The following is a 12,799-nucleotide window of genomic DNA, read 5'->3' on the forward strand; positions in this document are numbered from 1 at the left end:
AGTCCAAATATTATATCCTTCTGGTCTCAAAAACCAGGGATCTAGAAGAAGTCCTTAAGTCAACACTACACAAGATTGGTCACAACAACTGCAATCAGAGCAAGTACCACCGACTTGCAGCCAGCACATAACTTTTAGAATCTGGCCAGAGTCAGAACAGACATAACACATCAATGTTGGCAGATTGGTAGCCTTATACATTGTCATAAAGTTTAGGTGCAATGCAATAACAACAAGATGGTCCAGTATTTAGACACATAGGAACAAAGTGAACATTTGTAGGTCTGAGGACATGAAAATTGTGAACTCTAGACATCAACAACTATATATTTATTGAATGAAGTTCATAGACCTTTGGTCAAGATCATACTTCGATGGACTATATATGGCGAAAAGAAATTGGGAATGATAAATCTATTTGCAACAGCAGAGAAGTACATGTATATATCCTGTTCACTGCTAATTATTATAGAGTATAGTATTACGACAGGGGACCGTCTTTAGAAACAATTATCCACATGTCCGAAGTTATGCCACCGAGTCAAGAAATTGGAAAGAAGACAAACTCATGTGCTAGAAAAACGGCTTTATCAACTTTTTGTGTTGCATACATATTTTCTTCTAAATATGTCATAATACGAATAAGACCGATAAAAACTAAAACCTTTTATTTCTTCGCGTCTTTATAAAGGTGAGGAATTTATTGCGTGCCATTTTGACAAATGTTTCCATTTATTAAAACACTTTTATTGTCAATATACGATCAACAAGGGATTAGTCACAAATTGTTGTAATTGTCTCTTCTAAACTGATCCAACTGCCGATGTGTGAAGATCAGTATCTGTCTGGTATTTTAATTGTTACTAATAGTCCATTGAATGAAAACAGCCTGGTATTCTCTTGGATAATTATTTTAAAACGTGATGTTACTAAATAAGGTCCTGAACTCCCAGGTGAAAACGAAATGCACATGCCCTATTTTTGTCAGAATATTTACTCAAAGTAAACTTTATTATATCGTCAAAACTGGGACTTTAATGGTTCAATAACACCGAAGACCAAACTATGATGAAACTCGTCTGTTCGTGACTTCATCCATACGTTTGCATGTAAAACCCATGATAGTATATAGAAATTAGTTTGAACAATTTTCATCATCAAATGATCATTTTAAAACTGCTTTATACGTTTTCCCGCTGACATCCACTCGGAAGGACCTATCCTTTAGCTTATCTCCAGGTATCGATACAGCCCCCATACACAGCACTGTGTTCTTTGAAAAGTTGAATCCCGTTGAGGATACAGACCCAGCAATCGCCTCATCACTGTAGATAGGCTCTCCTCCCCATACCCAAGGATCCTCTTCAACATTGAAGCCTTCCAATTCCAGACATATGATACAGGCGTCTGGTTTCTTGCTTGCTGCCGTTATTGCTTCCTTTCCGATGAAATGTTCCTTCTGGAATAAACCAATCAATAAAAAAAAAACCTTGTTGATTACATTATGTATCCCATACTGTGCATTCACTGTTTATATGTTAAATAGTGAAATGGAAATTTTATTTCAAGTAAGTAAAGAAATTGCAGACGCAATATTTAATACATTTTTGTGTATTTTCTTAATCTTAAATTCAAATCGACATGAACATACATTAATGCGTTAAATACCTGATAATCAATCATGTCCGCCATACCGGTTACCAAGGGTGTGTCACGTGATGAGAAATCTTTCAGCCACTGCGGATAGCTGTTCTCTGTTTGTAACAACCTTAAGGTGTGATGTCCGGCGTTCTGGATCCCGAATTTATCCCCATTGGCCATTAACATGTCATAAACTTCTGTTGCTCCCTGAGGTAAGAAAACCATAGCTAAAGGAGTTAGTCATATTGTGGAAATAAACTGAACAAAAAGTTGGGGTTTACCTAAAACATCTCAACCCTTTGTGATAGATAAAAGGTAACACATGCGTTATAAAATAACATCGAATTTCTACTAAAGTCAGGCATTGTACTTGCCTATTGGCCCCATCATCTCGACAAAATCAAAAGTCCAATGTAATTACCTTTGAATGAATGCTGCCTTAATGCTGTGATGGTATAACTTACCTCTAGAGGAATTAGCACAGTTGTCCCCATCACCCCGGCTAAATCTTGTCGTAGAATAATGATGTTCTTGGTATGTCCAATGCTTACAACCTAGATATAAAACTCTTATCATCGACATTTCGTCAACTACAATTTTATGTATGCAAGAGACAGCGAACTAATCTGGATTTAGGATAATGGCTAACATTACAAATACAAGACTACATCTATTGTGGAAAAAAATGAAAATAAATCTCCATACAATAACCAACATTTCTGTGATCAATATTGCACATCTGTGTATTCAATTGCAATTTATCAATACCCGTTTCCATTATCGACTTTATGCCCAATAAAATATTTTACAATGATCGATCGATACGCCAATCTCTCTTGTTGGCATCAGATGGGTTGACTTCGAACATGTTTACTTACAAATGATAAACATGAATTTATGCAAGCTGGTATATCGTAAGAATTGTGGAGGGAATGGCTTTTATGAAAAAAAAGAGTCTATATCCTAGCCCACTTCAAATAATTGTATGTATATTTATAGTTTTGCAAGGCCACTCAAGGGACAAAGGAAAAAGGTCTTTGTAGCGAAGTGGTCTTTATCACAGGCCAATTTGTGTTGAATGTGCCACCTAGTACCCTAGGAGAAAGGTATTATCTATCAGGTGGTCTTTAAGAAGAGGTGGTCGCTACATCAGGTTATACTTGTATGCAATCACCTGTGAACTCGGTTGATTATCCTGGTTGATAGCGACCCTACTGTCAGTGAAGTCTGATAACACGTTGATACTAAGTCCTCCTATCAGATGTAATCCAGCATACATATCGCTGATGTCCTTGACCTCTACTGTCTGGGGAACGTGCCGTCGTACCCATGTCATACATCTGAACTTTTGTGTCGAAGGACAAAGTAAAATGAAACTGAAAAGAAAAAAGGAGAAAAGTATTGGCTTAGCTTTTTATATACATTGTAAACATGTGTAAGCTAACCTAAAGCACATTAAAACATAATTATGATATAGATACTGTTTTCGATAATGTGATACTAATACTGGATTTGAGGATGAAGTTAAATCTTTACATAAATACTAGAAGAAAGCAGTTTTATGTAAATGTACATTCGCACACATATATACAATATAGAAAAAACGCTTAATAAATTAAACTTAGTATATATAAGTTTAAATGCATTTAGGGAACTATGTATTATAGAATGAGAATCAGTGTAACTTATTGTACCTGTTATTACTTGCTGTGATGACATCACATACGAGCTCAAATCCGCCACGAGTATTGAGCATGGCAGTCTTAGTTACTTCTCCCTGATTGGTGGAGATGTTACTACACGTGAGCGCCTGTAGTGCTTCGTTAACCTCATCACCCTGTTATTATGTAAGAAAAGCCGTCAATGAATGCTCCACCAAAATGATAAATAATGATTCTATGTTCTTACGCATATTTTATAGTTTACTAAATGCTAAATAATCTATTAGTAAACACATACTTCCTTAATCGTAGTCATGGCAATAATGACGGATACAACAACCACAATCTAGAATATGGCTTTCAGGTCCATTGCATGTTGATATTCTAGTGATTATATACATACCCCTTTCAAGTAAGATAATCTGCAGATTTTGACAGAACTGGATGATTTTGATTCGACTATGGTATACCTTGATTTCAATCTTTGTAAAGCAGGAGACGTCAAATACTCCCACACCTGCTTTACAAGCCATGTACTCGGCACGAACTGGCTCTAGCCATGAGGGCTTCCCAAACGTACCCCTGGCCGCATTGTAGGGATCTGAGAGAAATACAAATACAATTTACATGTTATTCAATTAAATTAAATTCAACGTTATTCTCCACAGGCCTGTACATTTTACATGAATAAGTTTCATAGAAAACTATTTTAAATCGCTTGTGGCAAGTTGTCCATAAAGAATTACTGAGTCTGTTGATGAAAGCAATGTCTACGTTGTATCCAGTACTTTTATCGTGTCATATTTGAATTAGTAGCGTAAATATTATTGCCGTTGACTTATTTTCTTGTCAAGCACTATGTTACCTGTATTTTCCATAAACCAAAGAGGTTTTTCATGGCCACTGTCTTCTCCAAAGCACGCCCCTGCCATCAGTAGTTTGGAATGAAGAGGGGAAACTATCAGTCCTCTAGCTGTCTTATACTGGTCGTCAGGGTAACGGAGTCGATACCGACCTATACACATAAAAACAGCATTAAAGGTAAGGGAAATTATATTAGAAAATATCGGAGCCTTAAAGAATCAGTTTAGAGACGTGCATCAAAGGATGGGCGGGTCTTTATTCATACAGTATAATACTCTAAAGCTAAATGAAGCATTAATATAACCTTAATTCATTTACACCAACATTGATTGAATTTCTAAAAACTCTTAATTCGTCCATCCTATGTACCATAGATATTGTAAAATATAGCGACAACTCACTTATGACTTCCGCGCACCTCTCGGCTAGGTTGTGGGTATCCCCCTGTTGTATAGCATGCCTCTTTACATCGACGGACGACAGGTTGATGGAGGTAGCCTCCCCAGTAATTAGTTCCGCCATATGTCGGCCTAGACCTCCCGACGCCGCTATACCATTAGAACCCATTCCAGTGGTCACAAAGTAATTTTTTATCTGTTACAGTTAGACGAAAAGGGGTTGTAATAGTCTTCTCCTATATACATAAGGTCTTATAACCCATTTTAGAATTTCAATATTGTTATTTTATCTTTCTTGTGTATGATCAACGTTATTTTAGCAAAGTAATTATACATTGACTGAACACATCATTGACATGAAGGACATAAAAAGAACCCACATATTTAGTCAAACAAAATACGTTTATTTACATAAATCACGATTTTTTATATAATATTTAAAATTGTATGGTCTATCACTTTCGCTCTTTTTGTCATAGTAAAAGCTGTATAGGTGCTATACACATTTTTCTCCGTCTATCCAAGGTTTAAACTTTCTAATTTTACCACTTTTTATTAAGTTGCAGCACTGGAAGTATTTTAATTATAAAAGTGGAAAAAATCTTTTTAACGTGTACACGTAAAAAATAGGCTCGAAAGATGCCGAACTCTTCCGAACATCGTCGCGACAATCTCGAAGTAATACGAGAGTTGTGAAACTATGAAACCAAGAAAAGTGTCAACAATTTTTCGTAAACAAAACACGTTGTCGACCATAGCAGACTGGATCTACGAAGAAACTAATGCTCGCACATTACAATTTTTTTATACACACAATATTGAATTACGGCAATGTGTGAATTAGATGTTTCAAATGCTCGCACTGTGGACATAAACCAGTACGATTTGCTCATATTAGCCAGAAGGAAATCGTAAACAAACACATGTGCGCTTACGCTATTTACCTGGATCACCACGTGCAAAACTCGAAGGTACTGAATATGGCGGAGATTGAAGGCGTTTTATTCACAACCAGGAATATATGATCCCTAGATTTCGGCTCTTTTATAGACTGACATATGGTTTTGGGGAGCTAAATCATCAAGTTGCATGTCCATATTCAAATATCAAATGTTAAAACGACATATCGTTACAGCGAAAATTACAAGAAATACAACTTTAAGTTTAAGGATATCTTGTGGATTGTAGTTTGGAGATAGCAATAAAAAATATTTGGTGCAGACTTATGCAGCAATCATTGTTTGCGGAGACTGGTACTGTACGTTACCTCTGCAGATTCGCCCACGTTCCATGTGTTGTCTGGAGTGAAGGATTCTGGGCCATTCACAAACTGTCGTATCTGCGTCGTCTCTAGTATAGGGAATCTGTTCAGTATCCCATCCATCAAAACCTCTGTAGAGGAGAGCAAGAAAAGTGTATAGTTCAGGTCTGGACAAACTATGGATATATTGATACCAGGAATTTCCACATAGATTGTATGGACTGATTTCATATGTAATTCACCTTCTGTGTATCAATTCTTCATGTTACACTTTCAAAACATCGTGCTAGGTACGATTTTATGAATTCTTTTGTTGAATCATTTATTTATGAAAAATTCAGAATTTGTTTTAAGCTTATGTGAACAAAACATACGGAAGTGGTCCCAGTCCTCGGGTAATAATTGGAATTCAAACTTGTCTGGTATAGCCTCCCCGAACACAGGTTTGCCCATCGGTTCAAATCCTCCGGTCATTATACCTCCACTCCACTCACGGGCGTAAATCAAGCCGTCATAGTCTCTCACCACTTCACATAAAAAATAATCGGGTTCACCACTCTGTGATTATCTCAAATTTCATAACGGCAACGATTATCTTTGACAGAGAAAAACATACCAATGCCAATGATACCGCTTCCTTGAACATTCTCTTTGCAACGATCATTTAGCTTCAATTGAAAATAATAATAATAGTATTTGCTTTAAAAGTGCTCTTTGAATTCCAAATAACAAATGCATTGCAACACTTGCTTAGTTATCATATCCACTTCCTTTTCGCATATCTTATATTTCTTGAATGTGACTTTATTTTATTATTTCTGCATAACCGTGAATACATAAAATACATAGAATCCAGCAGAGGCCGCAATTTTGTCTCGCCGTCTTCATAATCCTGACGTCACGTCATTTTTCCTGACGCCATTTTATTGTTTCTGTCTGACGCCACAATGAATTTCCAGTCAATTACCATCGCTTCAGGTCATATTACACTAGTGACATACGCAAAAATATTACCCTGGTGAAATCACTAGATATCTGGCGGATTATGTGATAAATACGTTTTGTACAATTGTTTGCAAAACAGTTCGATCTCTCGCGATTTTTTTGGAGAAATAATATTTCAGCGAAAATAAATCCGTTAACAAACTTCTTATTCACATACAAGCATTGAAATCATCGATATTTTTCACTTGCGTATACGTCATGATAAGGGTATGGTTGTTCGCTACATGTCCGACTGTACCTGGCATCATCCTATCGAGACCCTCTATGGGCTGACTGACGATGTAGAAATGTTCCAGTGGGTGTTGTGGGATGTTGACAGGCGGGTCAGACATTTGGCCCAGGGTTCTACCCCACTGTAACAATAATGCCATCACGATTTACCAGCAAAACACACTGTCAATTGGAATATAACTATATATTGCTAATTTGCATGTATAAGCATTATTTTTTATAATGGCGAAACAATTATTCGATTTAGTGAATTGTTGCAACATAAAAAAAAGGATATGCAAAGCGAAGAGTGGGGAAAAATAACAAAATGAAGTCGACCACGAACTGGCAAGTCTTCTTTTAGTTATTACACCGGTCAAATGAATGTGAAATCCAGTGAAAGAATGGAATATCAAGTCGGGTATAAATGATAAACGTATACAAGGTATATCAACAAATAGTAGATACTAACAGCTGCAAAATACAATAGGAGTAAATACAATTGTAATGTTATGTTTCGGAAAGCAGACCAGGAAGATATGAATTCGACTTCCATTCTCGTAACCCAATGTCATAAATATATCATTTGTGGTCTGAATACATGTATATCGTCTGTATCACTGAGGATGGAATTTCTTCTTCAACGCTATATACCAATCGAGACACAATAGAATAGTATAAGATAATCGTACCTGTCCAGCACAGTTGATGAAGTATTCACATCTGATATCCCCGTGTGACGTCAGAACACCGGACACTTGACCATTAGTGGTATCGATTCTCTTCACTTGCACTCCCTCTAGGATCTTTACACCTGGAATTGTTATAAATAATTATGGTATACATCACCACTTTGAGTGGAAAACCTTTCCTACAATTGCCTTTTCGGAAACTTCTAATGATAAGTTATTGCCATTTTAGTTCATCATTTACTAATGGTCGTCCTCAAATACCGACGACATATTTCGGTCACCTATCGCTTATAATTACTGCTTAATATCTTTATTAGTTTTCCCCAAGAATCATGTTCCATATCATTGAACGACTTTCACATTCCTTTCTTTTGTCATCATTGCGCTAGTCGTATCTACATACGTATCATCCTTCAAACGGGTGGTTTTCATATACAAGATTCTGGAAACGTAATGAAGAGGTTTCAGCATACGCAGGGTTGGTCAGAAGTTGTGTAAAGTTGAAGGAGAGGTACGAATACCTTTCGACTTTGCGGCCTTGGAATATGCCATAGCCAGATCTGGCGCAGTTAAAGCTCCGTCTCCAGGAATCCATAGTCCTCCCTGGAAACATGGAAATAAAAATAGAGCAAGTATACAAAATATCAAAAGTATGGTACTGTAACGGCGCTTTTTGCATCTGAATCCCTGCGCTAAAATGATGCTACATATACAGTAGTTTCTCTCGTTGAATATACCGAATGCGCCAATTATTTGTATTAACCTACTGAATATCCCCTCAAATTTGATTGTGCTAAAAAATTATGATTACTTTTTTGTTGTTGTTGTAAGATATGCCCGGTATGTTGCTTTGATATTCCGATACAATATCTTGTTTTAAAAGAGAATGCAGACACTAAACTAATAAAAACATGTGTTTTGATGCTTTATACGCATGTTTAACTTATATCAATAAGTCTTCATCATACATTGATTCGCGTCCTGAGTGATATTTAGACAGATTAGCAACCCTGTAAAGGTATTTAGTATCACTGGTTGAGAGATAAACAGATATTCACGTTAGTTTTTACTGTGAGAGATGGTGATAATTGATAAACATAAACCGTAGGTGTTACGATGAGCGAAACATTAGAACGGTTTTTTGTAAGAAATCATAGTTGTGTTTGTTGTATACTTTATTGAAGCATTTCTGGAGTATTTTCTGTACGAAAAGAACGCATCATCAGAGACCCACGGTAAAATGTACTGTAGTGAAGTACATTCAACATAGATCTCCGACAATGAGAAGTACGATAAGCGACTATTTTAAGCGACAAATGCTTTAGTAAATGCGATGAGAATAAAGGTGAAATCTTACCTCAACGTCATCGGTTCGAATCCATTTACACAAATTTTGTATTTCGGATCTCGTCACCAATGTGGACTCTACACCGGCAGCTCTAGAATCAGAAATATATTTAGAACACTTGAATAACACAAATTGAACGCCGCATGCAAATGATATATTACGAATAAGTTGAAACATGATTCCATTTATTAAATTGTATTACATTACATCATTACGGCCAATATACATCAGTAGTTACTACCACCAACACCACAACCAACAATAGCCATACCCATATCGACTTCATCTAAAACAGTCAGTGAAGCTTATACATGTAATTACCATATTACTTTATGTAAATACTTTCACAGCTCGTAGTTCATAAATCAAATTCAAACAACAAATATCAAATATCATAAAAATCATTGAAAAAGACACACGGTAAAAATTTTTTATTTTGAATTGAAATAAATTGTTGAAACGGGAGAGGTCTCCACACTTGCCCAAATATATAGATATATTTAGCCAAAGACTTGTTCTTCAGTAAAAGAAGTTATGTAATATTTTCTCTTTTAGAAAAAAAATATCCGACTTGAGACATTAAAGATGGATTTTATTGAGCCGATTTTTGATTGCATGTGCCAAGGATGGCTATGAGCAGAAAAAATAGTAGTTTTTTTATATTTATATCATACTTGTGATATAATAATACAAACGTGGAAAAACTATCATATATCTTTATCATATTTTTATATATGTGTTATACTTTGCTATGGCGTGACTTCGTCGTAACAGTGTCATCCTGTCCGAAGTCTGGGCAACAGTGATACTTCCACATTCCTTCAGACCTAAAGACAGAGAAGAGAGAGCATATTACTGTTTCTTTTGTTGTTTTCACGTCTAAGAAATAGATTGAAAAAAGAGTCAATTATATATAAGTTATATTTTTCCTTAATGTGTTCATCTAATTAAAGATATCTGTCTTATCAAACTTAGAAATATTGATGATTATTTAGCAAACAATTCAGAAAACTGAGAACAATGTTCCAATTGATAACAGGCCATTATCTTTGCCTGTTAATGATGAACATTATGCAGGTTTCCCAAATTAACATAAATAAACACCTCTGCGTAGAAATCGTATATCTGCTGGAAATATACGATTTCTACGCAGAGGTGTTTAAATGTGCATCATCAACAGACACAGATAATGGCCTTTTATCCGAACAGTTATTATACATTAATTTAATACATTTTATAAATTGCCAATGTCAAATAGATGTGTACATTTATCAATTGATATTATATGGTGAAATCATCCGGTATCAACATTCAATGGTCGTCACCATGTTAAAAGTGACACAGATCATTGGTATTAAATCTATTCCCAGGAGAAAAACCCACCAACACCGTACTCCTTCTCTAGTTTGTTATAGAGCTGTCTGCTGTAGCCCATCAGTTTGGTAGTGGACAGGGTGTCGCGCACCTGTCCGATCAGTCCCACAGCATGCCATGTCGTCCCACAGGTCAACCTAGGGAAGGCGGTGGCATTAATGAAATTTTGATTCTAAAATACACATTTAAAACCAAGTCAACATTTGGAGGTACAAACAAAGCCATTTGCAATGACATTTGCTTCTGTTTTTTGTAAGTTTTCATGGTCTATTGGGACCCTATTCGTGGAAATCGTGGCAAATCGTAAACAATGTCTTAACATCTTAACGTTACATTATAATGGTAGAAGCTGGAGCTTATTATGGATATCTTTTATGTATTTATAGCACGGAAATGTGACATGTAAACCTGACAGAGAGTGTGATAACAGGGATAGTTGTAAGATCTGGTTTATCGTGTAGGACAAGGCCATATCTGTTAAGGTGTGTGTGTTTATTATAGAGATACGAACAGATAAGCTCTTCATACTATATTTTGTCTACATTAACTGACATTTCCAGGGTTGCTAATCGACATCTCTCACACTTGTAAAATGATTGTAATATCTCTGTAGGTCAAGTATGTAAATCACCGTTATAATTACCATCAAAGCTCGACAAACATATAAACATAGTAAAGGCGATATATACGTCATACTTACTATGAAAAAGGTTGAAATGACTATTATATCTCGGGTATGACTGACGAGGTTTGACATCCATGTATCTATATCTAGTCAGGATTGACCTGCCACAATCAAATTATATTTGTTTCCTTTTGCACAAAATTCTAATTTTTCTTTGCATACATGTTATGTTTGGCGATCTACCGTTTAGAATGTCTACAGATGTTTTTTGCATAGAAAACTTATTGTATGTTACCAAAGAAAATCATACTGGAAGTTTTGCTTGTGTTATGACATTTGAGTCGGTCATCAATGTGAAATAACAAACTAGCTATTCATTTTAAATGATCACATCTCAGAAACAATGTTCTAACGCCGTTTGAGATATCATTAATCGAATCAGTGAAAATCAAAACCCTATTTTACATTACATTGTCAGAAACTGCGACACTGGTTCATGGTATCAATTGTATCGTTACTCTGAAAGGTTCTTGGCTGAATGTGGTTTCTGTAAATACTTTCCCTTTGAACGCATAATGCATTGTTCTAAACAAATAAATGCGTGTTATCTGATTTAAATAGTCGTAAGCATAGGCCCTATAAGTCATGTAGTATATATCCGTCTACAAACACTCTGTAGGTACTTACCTGCCCTGTTCTAGTAGCGTTACATCTGTCCACCCCCTCTCGGCCAGGTGGTAAGCCACTGACGCCCCGACAATCCCTCCCCCACCAATCACAACGCGGACACTGCCGGGGACATCAGGCGAAACTGCATTGTCATCATTACTTATGGCTCCTTTGAGGAAAGTCCTCCGGGGGTAAATTACCTGCTTCGATATTCTATATTGGAGTAATTTATGAGGGTTTGATAGGATTCTGTTCATTGTCGGTGAATGTAACATGACAGTGTTTAGTCCCGACTCTGACCTTGACTTTGGCTACAAAACAACAATGACCGAGAATAGATTACAAGTGGGAGGGGTTTAGTTATAACTCAACACATGACCGCCAATAAAACGTTTGGATTGTTAGGATAATGCAAACACAATACACACATATATATAAACATTTAGTTCAATTTGTTAGAACGTATAAAAGTTACTGTATTACTTATGTACATGTACCCACTGAGGGGCCACGTGTTTAAATGATATGAAGCTCATCACGGGTTCCCGTTTTTAAAGGAAAGGGTTGTGATCAACAACGAAGTTTTACGCATGGATGTAAATCCTCAATGACAGACGATGTGTATGTAGTGCAGTTCAATTCAGTTTTATCATTAGCCAACTATGAAATTTACCTAAAGCCTGAAGATTGAGTTACACGTGTTATGTCTGAATTATTGTGTTTTAATTCATTTCGGAATTCAAAAATTCAAAAAGGCAACGACAGCTAATATTTTCCCTCCATATGTGCTTTATAAAACATAATAGAATATATTAGATGGATGTATGCTACTTACGGTTCAATTCAACTTGAATATGATCGACTGTGTCTTACCCATACATCGTGGATGATTACAGATGAACTTTGCTGGCATGCATGGTTGGTTAAATCGGTTTAACGTCATTGTTCTGGAACATAAAACGAGTATAGTACACAACATTGCTGGCGGGCGTTTTCAAAGTCTGGCTCAACGTGGTTGTGGATGTTAGTTGTGATTTCTGCAGCTCTCTAT

General features: G+C 36.1%; 1 protein-coding gene across 2 annotated transcripts; it reads right to left on the reverse strand.

Annotated features, from left to right (window-relative positions):
* Positions 1-573: 573 nt before the first annotated feature.
* On the reverse strand, positions 574-12,691 carry LOC138316116 (pyruvate dehydrogenase phosphatase regulatory subunit, mitochondrial-like). Of its 2 annotated transcripts, XM_069257625.1 has the most exons (18): positions 12,584-12,691; positions 11,767-12,059; positions 10,464-10,591; positions 9,826-9,907; positions 9,090-9,171; positions 8,254-8,335; positions 7,733-7,854; positions 7,069-7,183; positions 6,200-6,352; positions 5,832-5,956; positions 4,568-4,760; positions 4,168-4,317; positions 3,773-3,903; positions 3,336-3,478; positions 2,816-3,017; positions 2,106-2,195; positions 1,669-1,848; positions 574-1,459 (listed from the first exon to the last, which is right to left on the reverse strand). In XM_069257625.1, the coding sequence occupies exons 2-18, from the start codon at positions 12,021-12,023 to the stop codon at positions 1,166-1,168; spliced, it is 2,529 nt and encodes an 842-aa protein (XP_069113726.1). In that variant the 5' UTR covers positions 12,024-12,059; positions 12,584-12,691; the 3' UTR covers positions 574-1,165. The 2 variants fall into 2 exon arrangements, with proteins under 2 accessions (XP_069113726.1, XP_069113727.1); XM_069257626.1 differs by lacking the exons at positions 11,767-12,059; positions 12,584-12,691 and adding an exon at positions 11,155-11,249.
* Positions 12,692-12,799: the final 108 nt, after the last annotated feature.

The sequence above is a fragment of the Argopecten irradians genome, chromosome 2 (genome assembly GCF_041381155.1).
Source record: "Argopecten irradians isolate NY chromosome 2, Ai_NY, whole genome shotgun sequence".
Classification (NCBI taxonomy): Eukaryota; Metazoa; Mollusca; class Bivalvia; order Pectinida; family Pectinidae; genus Argopecten; species Argopecten irradians.

Excerpts from the sequence above, each read along its gene's own strand:
- LOC138316116 (XM_069257625.1), bottom strand. The coding sequence starts at position 12,023 with ATGTTACATTCACCGACAATGAACAGAATCCTATCAAACCCTCATAAA. Across the intron at positions 8,336-9,089 it reads TTCGAACCGATGACGTTGAG|GGAGGACTATGGATTCCTGG; the intron begins GTAAGATTTCAC and ends CCATGTTTCCAG. Across the intron at positions 1,460-1,668 it reads CGGACATGATTGATTATCAG|AAGGAACATTTCATCGGAAA; the intron begins GTATTTAACGCA and ends GGTTTATTCCAG.